Source organism: Lepidochelys olivacea (assembly GCF_965140295.1).
Source record: "Lepidochelys olivacea isolate rLepOli2 genome assembly, chromosome: 9".
Taxonomy (NCBI): Eukaryota; Metazoa; Chordata; order Testudines; family Cheloniidae; genus Lepidochelys; species Lepidochelys olivacea.
In genome coordinates this window covers 85,030,881-85,048,328 of record NC_140419.1, presented here as the reverse complement: position 1 = coordinate 85,048,328, position 17,448 = coordinate 85,030,881, and the positions used below count along the sequence as shown (strand labels likewise).

The window sequence follows — 17,448 nt, the reverse complement described above, 5'->3', positions numbered from 1 at the left end:
GGAACAAACAAAATGCATCCTTGGCTTGCTTGCTGCTCCTGCGGCAGGGGCTGACCGCTGCTGCTCCAGCCCCAGGGAGCTGACCCAACCCCAGCCGCTGCTCCGGTGGCCCTGGGGCTGGCCACCAGTCAACTGTTCTGACGGCCCCGGGGCTGGCAGCTGCTCCAGCCCTGCCCCAGAAGAAGTCCCAGAAAGTCATGGAATCCATGACCTCTGTGACAGAATCGTAGCCTTATTCATAATCAAGTAAACTTTACTCTCCTATGAGACAGCTCACATACCATTAATCGGCCACATGCAACATGATGGATCTACACTCCCCCACATGGGTACTGTGAAGATTAGTTAGTTAATGATGTAATGGGATGTGCAAGTGGCAGTTTATTTTAATAAATTAAAAAACAAAATAATGCTTAATGTAGCTCTGGTTTGACTCATTTAGAGTAACTAAAATGCATGCTGGTTTTGTAGAGAAGAAAAACAGAAGAGTTGAACACATGCAAGTGTTTCCCCAAATGTAGCTTGGAGGTTAAGTTTAGTGGATAAATGAACTCTTGTGCCTGTGGATCAATTTGCTATCCCAGCAGCTCAAGCTGCATAATGTGGTAGAGTAGCTTGGTATGGCTTGGGTAATCTTTGTTTTATTTTATAAGGGCTTCTTGAGAAGAGGGATGACCAAGTTGCTTTTTAAACTATAGGAGAAAGTCACCCAGTACTTTTTCAGTGGATAGTTACTCTTCCATAATCTTTTGCATTATTAATGTTTATCTAGTCCATGATTGATCTAGCACTGGAGAACTAAATGTCTTTTATTGATACCATATACATATGTTAACTTCAACTCCATTAAGCATTTGTTTCAGTACCAGCAGTATGCTTGCACTTTTTATGGCATGAATAAAGACACCATCTCTTGCTCCAAAGAGGTTGCATTCTGAAACACAATCTGACAAGAAAACACTGGGAAACGCCTAAATTGGGGAGAGGGTGGGATAATATTGATAGGAGTTAGTTAGTGGATCTTGCAGAAGAAATGTTTGCAAGGGGGGTCTGAACAAAGAGAGAGTGGGAGACTCATGTACTGGCAAAGGGTGTTTGTTGTAGGAGGGCAGCCTGTGAGAAGCAAAGTAAAGGAGCAGTGATGCAGATGTCATTACAGAGTAAAAGGGCTGCTGGTGGCTGGGATATGAGGAAGTACAGATTTTCTCTCTCTCAGATGTCATTGTTCCTCCTTCCATTTCATCTCCCCCAAAGTGGTCCATGTTAATGTAAGCAACCCACAGTATAGTCAAACTGATGACTGTCAAAATACAACCTGTATTCTTTTAAACTGGCTGTTCTAGTCTGTTAAATAATACAAGAGTTATAAACTCTAAATTGCTACCTGTCTGTGTCAAGCTGTTGAGCCTACAGTTTTGTTTGTCTCAAAATATGAACTTAAAAAAAAAACAATTTGAAAGGTAAAGGGGACATTGTTGAATCTGAACATGAATTGTAACTTCTCTCCTGGGCTTTCTCTCTTCTAGCAGTTAGGAGAGTGGGGATTCCTTTCCCTCCTTTGTGGCTCATGCAGGGGATACATGAGTAGGACCGTGCCCGATTGCCTCCTCTTTTTAATTATATCATAGAGTTAAAAGGACCTGCTAGTTACTTAAATGGTTTGTTTTTTTAGTGCCGCTCTAGAAGTATGAATATAGTCTTACCAGTTTTCGTTCTACGTTTGACCGTGTCTCTTCCTTCCCCACCTGTTTCTAGTGAAGCTAAATTAAAAAGGGTTTCTCTGTATACATTTGTCAGTGATAATAGAATGGAATATAGGCCTCAATACGAGTGAAGATGGCACTGGAATGTCCCCAAAAGCATGTTTTTATTCTCAACACCGTAGGTTTTCCTGCACAATTAGAGGATAGATGTCGTCAGCCTTGCCACAGCTCTCCTTATCCCTAGAGCCCGCAAATCTGTGGATATCCGCTTTATATCTGCGAATGCAGATATCTACAGACCATTTTTGCAAATCACGGATCAGATACGGATACAGATTTTATATCCGCACAAGACTCTCCCTATCCCCAAGTACAAGCTTGATGAGTTATGTCACTCCTTCCATTCTCATGCTTGCATAGTCTACATATATGTACCACAAGACCTACTTGTACTCGTATTGGCTTTTACTAGAGTAACCTGTCTTACCACCCCTCCCTCATCTAGCCCTAAGGGAGAGACTCATTTCCTTGATCATTCCTGTAATGACATTGATCATAAAGATCTACAAATCTCCTCCTGTCTCAGGCAGCATGTAGCTCTGGCACCTCAGGAACAGTTCAGGGAAGGAACTGTCATTTAAGAGTCACATTACATTCCCTTGCTCCACGGTGAAAATAATCTGCACAAGCTCTCTGCCACTAGTAGGTTACTTCTTCCCCAGTGTTAGATAAGCGTTGCTGACTAATGTGTTGGGGAAGGTGGGACAAAAGCTGCCCAGGTTGGCAGAATAGGCTGACTTAGTGGCACCCCAGCACATTAGGTGACACTCCAAAGGGCCCAGACCCGTCACAACAAGCCTCTCAGTCTCAGCTGTTGAGAAAGGAAAGTGTTGCATAAATGAGGTTTTGATTGACTTCTAAAGCCTGCCTATCTGCTGATAGATAGGAAAGGGAATGTAATCTAGTACTGTAGTTAAGAATAGAGCATTGAGAGTCAGGACTTCTGGGTTGTACTCTTATTCTGCCATTCACTCACTGTGACTTCACCATGTCACTTAACCTCTCTCACTGAATTTAACCACCTGTAAAATGGAGATAAGAAACTTAGTCTTAGGAGAGCTTGAAGCTCTTGTTGGTTCTCGGAAGACAAATATCCTGAAAACCAAGTGCCAAAAAGTGAAACTACTTATAGCTGGCATTCAGCCAAATAATACAAAAAAATCACTGGATTTCCCCCATCTAGTATGGATATTCACTAGTAGATGTGGTAACATTACTAATAGACAGATGGAATCCAGGTCTAAATGTCTGAAAAAAGGCAACTGGCAAAATTACCTTTAATTTAGATGTAGTAATACTGTTGTACTCTTTGGTCTATATATTTTTCAGAAGAAGTGTTTCATCCTTTGGAGAATAGCAGTAGGGAGCTTCAGAACCACTAGTCGCTGGAGGATTTTTGAAATGCAGAACAATCCAGATGTGGTTGAATAGAGATCCGAGCTGAAAAAATATAGATCCATCAAATCTCAGAGGAGCTTGGAAAACCCAGCCAAGAACTCTCTTATAAAATGAGCTCTTGTGTTTAAGTGGAAACCAATGGAGAAACTTTCTGAGCTGCTCTTTTTAGAAATTCTCTTACACCAACACTGTCTGTCACCAGAATAGGGCTGTCAATCAATTAAAAAAATTAATCGTGCGATAATAGAATATCATTTAAATATTTTTGGATATTTTCTGCCTTTTCAAATATACTGATTTCAATTACAACACAGAATACAAAGTGTACAGTGCTCACTTCATATTTATTTTTGATTACAAATATTTGCACTGTAAAAAGCAAAAGAAATAGTTTATATTTCAATTCACCTAAAACAAATACTGTAGTGCAATCTCTTTATAATGAAAGTTGAACTTACAAGTGTAGAACTATGTACAAAAAATTAACTGCATTCAAAAATAAAACAATGTAAAACTTTAGAACCTACAAGTCCACTCAGTCCTACTTCAGCCAATCGCTCAGACAAACAAGTTTGGTTACAATTTTCAGGAGATAATGCTGCCCATGTCTTGTTTATAATGTCACCTGAAAGTGAGAACAGTTCACGTGGCACTGTTGTAGCCGGTGTTGGCCCCTTGGCTGCTTGGAGACCCCTCTGGCTCACAGTCCTACTCGAGCCCACGGAGCAGAGTTTTGGCTACTCTGTCTAGCAGCATCTTCAAATGTCGATTAAGGAATTCCCCCAACAGTAATTTAATTTGTTTGATTTTTATACTTTTTTTTCCTCAAAGGAGTCACATGTCTTAAAAGCGTGCCCAGTGGGCGTGTGGCTACTAATTTTTACTGAATTAATACTTTAGGAGGAGACTGCAGAGTGGTGCCAACTGAACATTAACCCACGTTTACTTCCTTATCAATCATTCACTTCAGCCTCCTGCATGATGTCCTTCAACAGGGTCGAGATGCCCCGGTCAGCCCATGCTCCACTCAGGATGTTCTACAAGTGTTGTTTGCTTTCAAGTGGACATATTTGCTGACCCAAAGATCAGTACTGATCATACACGCAGCATGGAGCCAGTCAGTTTCACCTCTGCCATCTGTCCGATGCTAAGAGAAGGCTTTTGCTCACAGAATCTTCTTTTGCAGTCATGTCAAGCCATGTTCTTACCATTCGTTCAGTACGTTCCGTTTCATCATCTGAGTCAGATGCCACCAGCAGAAGGTTGATTTTTCTTATTTGGTGGTTCGGGTTCTGTAGTTTCTGCATCGGAGTGTTGCTCTTTTAAGACATCTGAAAGCAAGCTCCACACCTGATCCCGCTCAGATTTTGGAAGTCACTTCAGATTCTTAAACCTTGGGTCGAGTGCTGTATCTATCCTTAGAAATGTCACATTGATACCTTCTTTGCATTTTGTCAAATCTGCCGTGAAAGTGTTCTTAAAACGAACGTGTGCTGGGTCATCATCCGAGACTGCTATAACATGAAATATATGCAGAATGTGGGTAAAACAGAGCAGGAGACGTACAGTTCTCCCCCAAGGAGGTTAGTTACAAATTTAATTAACACAGTTTTTTTAATGAGCATCATCAGCCTGGAAGCATGTCCTCTGGAATGGTGGCCGAAGCATGAAGGGGAATATAAATGTTTAGCATATCTGGCACATAAATACCTTGCAATGCCAGCTACAAAAGTGCCATGTGAATGCCTGTTCTCACTTTCAGGTGACATTGTAAATAAGAAGCTGTCAGCAGTATCTCCTGTAAGTGTAAACCAACTTGTTTGTCTTAGCAATTGGCTGAAGAAGAAGTAGGACCAAGTAGACTTGTAGGCTTTAAAGTTTTACATTGTTTTGTTTTTGAGTGCAGTTATGTAACCAAAAAAAAAATATCTACATTTGTAAGTTACACTTTCACAGTAGAGATTGAACTACAGTACTTGTATGAGGTGAATTGAAAAATACTATTTATCATTTTTACAGTGCAAATATTTGTAATAAAAATAAAGTGAGCACTGTACCCTTTGTATTTTGTGTTGTAATAGAAATCAATATATTTGAAAATGTAGAAAAACATCCAAAAATATTTAATAAATTTCAATTGGTATTCTATTGTATAACAGTGCAATTAATCGCGATGAATTTTTTTTAATCGCAGTTAATATTTTTGAGTTACTCGTGTGAGTTAACTGCGATTAATGGACAGCCCCACACCAGAGTTTTTCATGACCTGTGACATATATAGAAGGCCTAGTCAGCTAGATCAGATTTGCCTTAGTCCAGGCTTCAGCACATTCTCCAGCCTCTTGCTATCTACATTCAACAGCATAGTTTTAAATCTAGCAACACTCCTAAAATAGACAATTGGAAAACTCTTAAGTAATAGCCTGGTAATAAGTTGGAGACAAGTTTCCAAATGCAGTGCCTCATGCAGTTGCTCCTCTAAATTCCCTGTATGTGGAGGTTATAATAGTGCCACTTTAGTAAAAAGGCCAGTTTACATAATAAACTTGGCCTCCTTCTCCCCACCAAAAAAGACCTGTAAAATGTGAAAACAAAATGCATTAAAGAGGCACTGTTAGGTTTAAAAATGTTTTCTTACTACCTTAAATATGGTATTAAATGTTAGATTCCAGGGTTTTTTTCCATTTTAATTGACTGTTCAGTGCTCTGTTTAGTTTTTCCATCTCTCAGCCTGGTTAATGAGAGTAGATTAGTCAGTTTCACACTTGTTTAAAAGTCGTTAGTCAACTTCATTTTTAAGATCTCATGCCACTGGCCCATTGCTGCAGTGCTTTATTTGCAAACACTGCAGGAGACACTTATTTAAATAACTCTCTGTTTGGACTGGAGAAATAAGTAATGGAAACGTTTCTATTTTGCCAAATTTGACCGGACAATCAAAGCACAAAGTGCTATAAAGAGCAAACAGTGAGAAAATGGTGTAAAGGGGCTACTCGAACCTCAGAAAGACAAGGAAATCAGAGCAAATACAAAAATGCTGGGCTGTTAGTAGAAGAGCTAGATGAATACTGCAATCACTTTCCTATTATATATTTCAAAACAATAAATAAATTTACTTTTACTACATTTGCTTTTGGCAAGTATTCTAGCAGTCAAACTTTACTGGTGTGAATAAATATGAAGGACAAATTTCAAACTTAAATATTTGCTGGAAGCAAATTTCCAATTGTATAACCAGGAATGTAAAATCAAAATTTTACATTCTGATATGCAATTTGCAATTCATGTTGTTAGGATGTATGTAATTAACCACCAGAAAACAGAAGCAGTATCGCATGACTTATATGACTATCAGCATGACCTTTGAATATCCTTAAACTTTTTGAAGACCAAGAAGAATTTGCTGAATTTTTTTCCGGTTAATTCTGAATAACAAATCTGAGAATGTTTGGCTCTCTGTAAGCAGTGAAACAGGGTAGGGGTGAGGGAAGAGAGATTCATTGAGTATGATCTGTTTGTTTATGATCTGTTCATCCAGCTGTTTTCTGTTCCTTTGCAATTATTCATGGTTTTAAAAAAAACAAACACCCCCCCCCCCCAGAATATCTATTTCTGAAGAGAGTGGTATTTAAGGGGGGGTGCGTAAGGCTTGATGGTAGACTGAATGCCGCATTTTCTTGCTTTGGATGACCTTCTTTTTGGTTTATGTGTCGACTTTGTTAACAGAGTTCTGTGCAGTTTAATAAAATCATTTCTCCTTGTTGCTCAGGCCTCCCACCCTCCACTGGATTTTCTCTTCTTTCTCTGCTGGCTTTCCCCCACCCCATGCCAGCTTAGTTTGGAGACTTGTATAGCCTGAGTCCTGGTTTTTACCACTGTTAAAGCTGATGCATCTGTTAGTAAAGAATATGTTTGCTGCTGAAGGCCACCCTCTGACTGTCTATATCCCTATACAAAGCTTGTACATACAACAGCTAAATAGGTGTTCACAAAGTCACTGGCTTTTATCTAAATACATTTGTTGTCCTGTCAAGGAGTACGTTGGGTTTTCTTTCTTTCTTCCCATTTCTTGAACACTTGGATTTTCAGAGTTTACAAAAATAATCTTTCCATCTATCCGTCCATCCGTCCTTCCATCCTTCCTAATTAATCATAATATTTCCTCTGAGCTGAATAACTAGGTAGCTGTATTCCCCTTTTAGTGATTTTAAAAAGGAAGGGAATTGGCAGGGGATTCTTTAAATAGCAAATGTAACATTTTTCTGACATCCTTCTCTTCCCACCCAGTCACTCCTGCCCAGGTACCCACAAGCAGCGAAAGTATGTTTTGAAAAATGCTGCTCTTCCAGTACTTGGGAAATGGATGGTTGACATTTTGACGGTATCGTTGCCACCCTGAAATGTGCCTTCTGCTGTGTGTTACTGGAGGATAGTGAAACCAAGGTTGCATCCTCTGCCTGCTTTCCTCCATCAGCTACTGCTCCTTGCTTGGGAGGGAAGGAGAATTGACATGGAATGATGATGCTCCTCTTTGGCTGATTTATGAGTGTAATAATAGGGGCCAGATACTGATCTCTGTTATGCTGGTGAAAAGCCAAACTGAATTTGATCCTGTTTGTTCATTTTCCTGTAGAGCACAGTGCATCTGTCTTCAAATGGAAGGATCCTTTCCTGTGACTTAGATTACCTTTGATCTGGGAAAAGGAAGCATGGCAGACCAGACTAAGGGCTTGTCTGCACTGGCAAGTTTCTGCACAGTAAAGCAGCTTTCTGCGATCAAACTGCAGATGCGTACACACTGCCACGCCACTTGGTAGAAGACTTTCTGTGTCTGTTTACTTTACTGTACCATGGAGCTGTTCCCTGCTGTAAGGATAGGTATCAAGTTGCTGGTATGTGAGTGACTATGCCAGTATGGGAATAGGTATATAAATACCCGTCTTTAAACCTTTGAGGATACCCAGTAAAAACTAGAAATTTTCAGAAGACTGAGCAGATAGCAAGCCGAGGGTACTTATGCCATCATTTATAATTTTAAAACCAATCCTATGATACCTTTGTTTAGAAATCTGACACGTGTTTGCCTATACACCATCCCAGCTCTCTGCCAGGAGGTTGTGAAGCTTAGTGTGTTAAGCACTTTGGATGCTAAGGTGAAAGATGCTATACAAGTATTTAATTGACATGAGACTTGAAAAATAATGTGTCTAAACGTATGTGTTTTACATTCATTATTTTAAAATGTTCATATTGGGCATTCTAGGTAAATCTGCACTTTTGGGAAGGTGGGGAGGGGGATCACATACACATTGCTTTAAAAGGTCAGTCCCAAGAGAGAGACTTGCGAAGCTAAAAATATCAAAGGCCTCAGTAACCCCCATAAAGCCCTGCAGCTCTGTCTCCTGCTGAAGAGGCTGACCTGAAAATGAGAAGCAGTGAATTCTGTTCTCTTCTGTATTTACTTAAGAAAATACTTCCTTACTTGCCTCTATTGCAGTGAATGTATTTTCTGTTAGATCTATATGCCCAGGCTGGGAGATCAATCTTTGTAATTACTAGAGTGACAGAATTGTTTCAGTAGATGCCATTTCTTGTTCTTCTCTGGTGGAAGTCGGCCATCCTGCAGAGAGTTACGTTACAATGTTTCATATACTTTTAAGTAATTGGATCTTTCTGCAGTGTGTGCCACAATAGGAAATGGCTGGTCCAGTTTGATGGCCTGTTTTTTCTTTTGACCATTTGTTTCCCATATACAAAGTGCAACCACATACATATATTGTTTGTTTGTTGTTTTTTAAGATTAAGGGAAATACCAAACAAAAGTGAAGTCTCCATTGGGAGAGCACTTTGTGTGTCTCCTGTGCAACATGTGGCATCAGCTTTACTTCTCAAGTGACATCTGCCTTCTGCCAAACTGCTGTCAATTTAAACATGCAGTGTATGGGAAACAAAACCACAAGGTACATGGGACCACAATGATAAATTCCTACCATTAAGACCATCAGTTCAAAATACATTTTTAAATTAAACTAAAGGGGCTAGAAATATTGTTTCAGAATACTTTTTTAGCAGGGGAAGGAAATTACAGGCCCTCTGTCAAATGCAAGTAAGAAAATGTACTTCAAATTTTAATGTGCTTGGTGGCTAGAGGAAAATCCAGGCACTTTAAGTACTGTCCAGAAAGTTGTCATGGTCCCCATGGGAAAAATGGTCTGGGCCGCAGTTTGAGGGATTAAAAAATTCCCAAAGGAAGCAATAACTAAACATGAGTGGGGAAAGTGTGTAATGTTTAGCGTAAAGATGAAACATGCCAGGAGCATTATTACTCGGTGTTTTACAAACATTAATCCTAACAATCCTCTGTGCGCAGTGGGAGGAGTGTCATTAACTTCTGAATGGTTGGGGCATCTGTAGGGGAGACGTTGAGTTCGATCTTGCAAGGTGCTGAGCATTGTCCTTCTAAGAGGTGCTCAGTATCCTCAACATCACTGGGAATTGAGGGCACTCTGGATTTGCTCAGCAACTCACAAAATAGATCTTTGTGACTTGCCCAAGGTCATATAGGGAGTCAGTCCTTATGGCCATAAATTGGGGACCTCTAGTCCTGTGCCCCAATCACTAGCTTTGGACTCTCTTGTTTTAAGAAATAGGTGTGTGAAGTTTGTATGCATGACCAAAGGTAAATTAATTAGAATATTACTATGGCTTGGAATTGCTAAGAAAATTTTTGGTCACCTATTTTCATGAACCCTCCTTTTCAGGGGCTGAGGCTGCCTTAAAATTTTGGACTGTGAAATGTTTTGTCTCTGTCTGATGCTTGCTTTAAAAATGGCTCTTCCAAAGACACTACTGTGCAAATGTGATACATCCCTCTTAAGGAAACAGTGATTATAGCCCCAGTGCTACAAGATCTTACTCACACGCTTAGCTTTGAACACTTGAGTAATTCCATTGGCTTGTGTAACTGCAGAGACAGGAGTCTTGGTGCCTAATTGTAGGGTTTAATATGCTTTATTGGTAAATAAAATACAGACTGTGCACAATTAAGCAAAGTAGAAATTAACCCAATTGACTGAAGTGAGGCATTTTGACCTCTTACATAGATAACATGCATTTAAAAGAAGTTTAATACATATTCCTATCAAAATTCTGCTGTCCTTCCCCTATCTCTGCTGTGCTTTCTCTAACCTTTCATGAATGATTGGGCTTCTACTGTGTTAACCAGCTTTAACATATTGAACTGTTAACTTGTGAATTGTATGGCTATGACAACACTAATCAGCGCAGAATACCCAGTGCTTCTTTAAAATAACACAAAAAAAAATACCCTCTGCAAGCTTTGGAATATCTTGCGGGTGGTTTGTACCATCTGCTGGGTCAGAGAATCTGTCCTTGGCCAGTAGCTTTTGACAAAATATTCTTTAGAGGATTCTTAGCTTCTGTCATTTGGGAAGTTGTCCCCATGGGTCAAAACTTCAATTCTAATGGAGACAGTGATGAGACCTGGATGTAAATTAAACATGTCTTTTATTTCACAGGCTTCTTATGAGGCTGGAGAAAGACCATTCCCTATAAGGTGATGAATACCCTCAGTTCTCACTGAAGTGAGCAATATTGCCAACCCCAAGCATTTAAAAAAGATCATATTGGCATTTCACGTGTGAGTGGATACCTTTGAAGAAATGTCACTTTTTAAACACGTATGAAGATTTGTCGGATATCAGTCAGATTTGCTCTCAGTTCCTTGGGGGGGTGGTAGTGGCTGTGTCTGCCTTTCTCTCCTGCAGAAGAAGGCACTAACTGGGTGCTGAGGTTACACATTGGCTTGGCAAACTGAATGTTTTTTCAAGTTGGCAGATTTTCAGACTAGTTTTTTATTTCTCTGAGGCATCGTCTTGGTTTTGTTAGGGGCACATTCTTACAAGGTGCAAAGTGGTTAGCTGCTCAAGAGGGATTGAGTTAAATCCATCCTCCGATCTCCCTCCTGCAAATTCAACTCCTTGGCAGGTGCTCAGGCTCTAACCTAGTGCCTTTGCCATGTTCCATCTTGTATTGATTTTAATGCGCTCGAGGGATATGTTAGAAAATGGCTGCTGCATAATTTAATAGTTTATTTTTGTATTCTAACAAGTTTGAACTAAATGGAAGAATCTTAACTGTGTATTTATTTCAATGCTGGGGAAAAGTCCCGGGGCAGGTCTAGATACTGTACCGATGCAGAAAACACACCATTTGTGGAGTGGTCACAGCAAACTCCTTTTCTCCACTGCCTCAAAGTCCCACTGCTAGGGTGCAGGTAAAGTAGTCTAGTTTCTATTGCCAATTTATTTTGTGGCCTCTGCTGAACTACTGAAGTCTCATTCCCAGCTGAGAGTGCCAACAAAGCTGTTATAGTGCCTAGATATTCTTTGAAAACAATGCATGATAGAGCCCACTTAAATTAAATGAATTTATTTGTTCAAAAAGAGGAAAGTTCGTTACATAGAAACTTAAATGTTACATGAAAAGAAGGCTTCTATTGCAGTATGAAAAAATCAAGGCTTTCCCCCAGAGGACCCACCACCCTTTTGGTTTTGAGCGCTTCTCTAACCATACTTGAAGTGCAAGATTCAGATTTGGATCCAGACTTTAAACACCCCAAAGTTTGTGTGTAATGCACTGGTTTTGTATGGATAATGTTGCTCCCTAGTTTGTGATCAACAGAGACAGGATAAAAGATCTACAACTGCTGTCTGCTGAGAGAGTGCTCCTTTAGCTCAAGTGACAGAGGTCTTTGCTTTTGGAGCTGTAACCCCAGAGTTCAAGTCTCAGCTGATCCTGGGTATAATATGCCAGGATTGTCACTCTGTCGGTGTCGCTTTGAAACCTAGAATGTCTGAGTCAATGTGAAGCAATGGAAATAGCAGCAAGTATGGTTGAGAGCTCTTTTTGTTTAGAGTATCACCAGGTTCAGTCATCACATCTGAGGTGTGTTACTGTCCAGTTTTTAAGTTCTCAGCCATTTTGACTTTATGAATTATACCTGTGCAGAATGATTGACTAAGTTACCACACTTGTGCAACAGCATGGCTTTAACTTCTACAGTAAAAGCTGTGTTATCTGGCACTTTACCATCCAGAAAGCTCTATAAACCGGCATTTCTGATCTTCGTTGAAATTCTGGTTTATAGTCCGGTTGGTGCGGGGTCGGCAGGCTCCCTACCTGACTTCATGTGGCTCCCCAGAAGCAGTGGCACATCCCAGCTGCTCCTAGGTGGAGACACGGCAGCTCTGCACGCTGCCCCTGCCCTGCCCCGAGCGCTGGCTCTTTAAGGTTTTGGGTTTTTTAGTGTCTTGGGATAGATTTAAAATGTGTCTAACTGCTCTGCTCAAGAACTCTCTTCTGTCTGTGTCACTTTGTATAACATGTCAAGATTGCTGGGGTAAAATACGATAAAAGGCCAAGGAGCTAGTTTAGTATTTTAATATTTCCCTTGTGCAACATGAGTATCTTTGCGGTACAGACAGTAGGCTAATGCAGCCACTAAACCCATTTTGGAAAGTTTAATTCAAAGCAGAATCTGCCTAATCCTTGGTGTGTGTGTATGTGAGAGAGTCCTACAGGGGCTATACGCTATTCAACTGATATGCGGGAAAATATCATCTAAGAAGTATGCTCCTTTTTTTGCCTCTGCACACAAAGCATCAGTTATTGGACTGTTCCTACGCAGCCATTGGATTAACTTGATCGTTAACATAATGAAGTAAAATGATTTGCTTTTTTTAATGCAAGAAATTCTGATTTGGTTTTGAGGTTTCTTGGTAAGTAAGTGACTTGAGGCCTTTTCAGTTAAATTTAATTGATATCTTTTTTTTGTACTTTGCAACCACAAACATTCTGTCTGCTGACTGAGATGAGATTTTGAATGCTCCAAACAGTAACTGAGACTCATTCATTTGATAGAATGAATGAAGCAAATAACTTGAGTGAGTGAATAATCCAGTGTATGTTACCCTGTTAAAAACCTGCATTGGAATCCAAATATTCACTGTACCAATAGCTGTCTGGTTAAAGGCTCACTTTCAGATTCTAATGACACAGTTCATAATATTGTGTTGTTTAACCTTCCCACTGTTGCTGTAGCATGGTCATGGTCTGGTAGTAATTAAATTGAACATCTACCAGGTGCATATACCAGACATGCCCTGCAGCACCAGAGAGAGGTATGTTTGCTGAATATACCTGATATTTCACTTCGGAGAAAGAGTTCTCACATAGAGCAATTTGATATTTGGAGTACTGGCCTGGCAACAAAAGAAGTCATTGGATCCTCCTTTTAACCAAATAGAAGATATTTTCCACTGATGCTCTCTATTCACGAAGGCAAAGTAATGAAGTTGAATTGTTCTGCAGTCCAAATTATATTAAGATGTTGGCTAGTTTGGTGCTTGTGTGTGTTGCACCAGAAGGCAATAGGTGTTAAAATGTAATTCTTCTTTCCGCTAGCGATATTAATCACTTTGTATCCTGGTTAAGATTTGCTGATGCAAAATATTTGAACAATTGGATTTGAATTCCAGCACCGGGGGATGATGACTTTAGAACTAGTAGATGTCATCCTCTCATACCTAGTTTTTATTCATAGATTGGAAAAGAGAAAACAAGCTTTCCCACTTTTTTCAACTCCCAATTGTTTTCTTAATTGACTGAACTGAATTAATTGACTGAATAAACCGAGATGAAAATATTGTTACTGCACCTGCAGAATAGGCTACTTCTGTCAAAAGCTGGTTTAGAGACTCAGGTCCTGGGTGACTTGTCAGTGACATCTGTTGTCAGATGTCACCGGTGTGGTGCTCTACTCTGTTCAATGTTGATAACAGGTGTGTGTGTGTGTGTGTGTGTGTGTGTGTGTGTGTGTGTGTGTTCTCCCTGTGTGCTGTCCCAGCTCTGCACAGATAGCTGGCACAGCAGATCTCGAGTGAACCACCCAATGACCACAGACTCCGATAAGGTACGAAGGCATCCGGCCAGGTTTATTGCCAAACGAAACAGTCTCTAGCTCCCCGGATCAGATGTCTACAGTTCTGCTAGTACATATGTGCTCCCTGACAATGGACCAGCTCAGTCAGTGGTGGGATTCTCCACTGCCCACTAGGCCAGAAAAAGACATCCACTCGGGGTTGCATTCTTATACACAGGTACAAACAAGTTATACATCACTCCTGACGTATCGAGGTACAATCACTCTGTGTGTTGGGGTGCTGCCTCTCTTCTAGTACATGTTGGTTCGAACAAACAATTCTATCCATCATATTATCCTTTTGAGCCTGTCTTTTAGGATGGGTCAGCCTGTTCCTCATTATTTCTGTGGATTGTGTTTGTACCGGTCTGTTCTGTTGCCATCCTGGTCCATGTTTATCCTATTAGTGCTTGATACCCTTTAGATATGTGTATACATCCAATTAGCAGCCGCCTTCTTGCCAACTTTTTTGAGCAGGGCCTGCCTGTGGCTCACAGCTAACTTTGCTTTATGTTAACAAAGTCTTGACCATTCCTTTGGTTCAGGCCTCAGGCACCTGATACCAAGGGTTTATGTTTCAGGGCCTCATCTTACTACAACTTCCACCAGTTGAGTAATTTGACTGTCTTTAAAACTTGGCAGAAAATACGTACTACTTAATATCATTTTTTTATTTAATTTAAATTATATTAATATATTATAAGAAGGCTAGGCCTTACCATAGGTTGTCAATTTGAAATTTAATTTTAAATTATATTAAATTTGATTTTCTTTAAAAAATAAACCTAGTTAATTTATACTAAAAAATCCATTTTTTTTTTCTTAAAAATCATCAATTTTTACCCACCTTGTCTGCTGTTCCAGTATCATTGCATTATCCTTGATCTCAGGAAATGTATATCCATTTACTGCTGCAGTTCATACCAGTGCTTTGGAAAATCACCACTGTTGCCTTAGATAACTAGCTTCAGTATTTGCAGTATTTGCCACCTCTTCCCGCAGTTCCCATTGGCTGGGAATGGTGAGCCATGTCCACTGGAAGCTGTGAGCGGCTGTACCTGCGGACGCTCAGGTAAACAAAGCGTCTCGCGGCCTGCCAGGGGCTTACCCGTGAACAAGCCGCTAACCAAGTTTGGGAATCCCTGACTTAGCACAACAGGGCCTTGCTGCTGATTGGAGCTCTGGCAGCTATCACAGTAGAAATAATTAATAATGATGTAGTTTGCTCTTGCACAGCAACAGTATTTGAGGAGCTCTTGTAATGGGGGAGCATTAGAGATGGCCTGGACATCAGACTTGAGCCCTTTGGACTTGGGGAAATAAAGTTTTAGATGCCACTTTTGCTGCTCAGATCTATGTGAAGGTGGTGTGGAATCTTTAGCTTGATAATATTTTTAAACCCTTTCCTGGTACAAAGGCCTGCTGTAGCTGGAACAACTTCCGACTGGATGGACTATCTGTGACATGTGGGAGAAGGAGAGAAATGTTGAGGAAATTAATTTTTAAAAAATCATATCGATAACCAGCTTTTTTTGTTTAATATTTCAGATTTTTCTCCTCGCCTGTCCCCCATGTCGTGGTGCAATGATTCTGTTCAGGTAACATCAGTTCTCTCTCTTACTGCTTTCCTATCTATTTGCATAATGTATATAGGTTGTAATGCTTTGACTTCAGCTATGTTTTAAAATTATATATCTGGGCTCTGTGTGTCATGCACTGTAGCCCAGAACTGGCTGGAATGAAAAGTAGAAGGCTGTCTGAAAGTGTACATGACTTAAATCAGGGCTTGTTGCCATACTTAAACTTGTTTCCTTATTTTAAGGGTGTTTGATGTCTCTAGCAATAGGCAGTGACCCAGCAAACTCAGTGATGGATGCGGGTGTTCTTGCACTGATTAGATTCTGGGCTTGTGTAATCTACATCACATGCCTTATGCCCTTTGATTATCTCCCCCTACCATTTTTTAAAATGATTAATTCCTCTACGTCATTCTGCAGGTTCTATAGGATTAACAGATCATTCTAAATGCCATAAAGATAGAGTTAAACATTAAATAGTTGTACCAAAATTCTTACCAGTTGCTCAAACAGATTGACAAATATTTAAAGCTTAATTTCTTTTTTTAAAACATGACTTACTGGTGCTAACTTGAAAGTTAGAGTTTTTGCAGTAACACTCTGTTTCCAATAAGAAACTCAGTGTGACCCAGTGGATAGAGAGCTCTGGACTGGGCCTTGTGAGACCTATGTTCTATTCCCAGCTTTGCCTCTGGTTTGCTGAGTAACGTGGGGAAGTCACTTCACCTTCCTGTGCCTCAGTTTCCCTATCTGTAAAATAATGTAACTTAACTCCATTTGTGAAGTGCTTTGAGATCTATGGATCTAAAGCACCATATGTGAGCTATGTATTGTTGTTGTTATTACTTAAGATGGAAGCCGTAAGTTACCAAAATGCAAGACAATGACATTCTTGCAACGATTAACATCACCACATTTAAATCCCAGTAAGTACTGATCTCAAAGTCCAGGTGTGCACAGTCCTGGGCCTTTAAAATTCCTTTTTTTCAGAGAGAGGGCATTGTAATTTTTTATGTATTGGAGGAGTTCACCGTTCATTGGAACTCGCCCTGCAGGGCAAGAGGAATTTGAAAGGGCTGGGATACTGTGGGTGTGTCCAGTGATGAGCTGCCAAAATCTTAACAACCAGTTCCCTCCTCACCCCACGAGGGGGTTGTGGCTCCCCCCCCACTGAGCCCTGTCCCATCAACTCCTGTCCCCTGACTGCCCCCGGATCCGGGCAGGAGGGTCTCGTGGGCCACCGTAGTGGGTGCCCACCCCGCCCCGCTCCTAAGAGCCAGAGGGACCTGCCTTACAGGGGGGCGAAGTGAGGAGTCCCAGCAGTGCTTACCCGGGGCGGCTCCCAGGAAGCATCCGGCAGGTCCCTCTGGCTCCTAGGGGCGGGGTAGCATAGCTAGGGGGGAAGCAGGGGGAATGGCCGCTCCCCCCACTGATCATATGAAAAGTGGCGCCTTAGGCACTGACTCCGTGGGTGCTCCGGCAGCTCCCCGCCCAGCCCCAGCTCACCTCCGCTCCGCCTCCGCCCCTGAACGCACCGCCCCGCTCTGCTTCTCGGTCCCCCTGGGTTACCTGCTGTGGCATGGCCGGCCCTCCTCATGCCCCCCCCCGTCCCCCATCCCAGCTCCCCTTCGCTCCGCCTCCTTGGGCCTGAGCGCGAAGCCGCTGCTTGCTTCTCAGCCCTCCCAGGCTTCCTGCGTGAACAGCTGAT

The 17,448-nt window shown here is 41.1% G+C and overlaps 1 protein-coding gene across 1 annotated transcript in view; it reads left to right on the top strand.

Annotated features, from left to right (window-relative positions):
• TMEM164 (transmembrane protein 164) overlaps nt 1–17,448 on the top strand; it is an 86,597-nt gene that overhangs the window by 28,581 nt on the left and 40,568 nt on the right. The window contains exon 2 of the mRNA XM_084639564.1: nt 15,712–15,761. Within this exon, the coding sequence (XP_084495690.1) occupies nt 15,712–15,761 (50 nt within the window). The remainder of the gene's footprint in view (nt 1–15,711; nt 15,762–17,448) is intronic.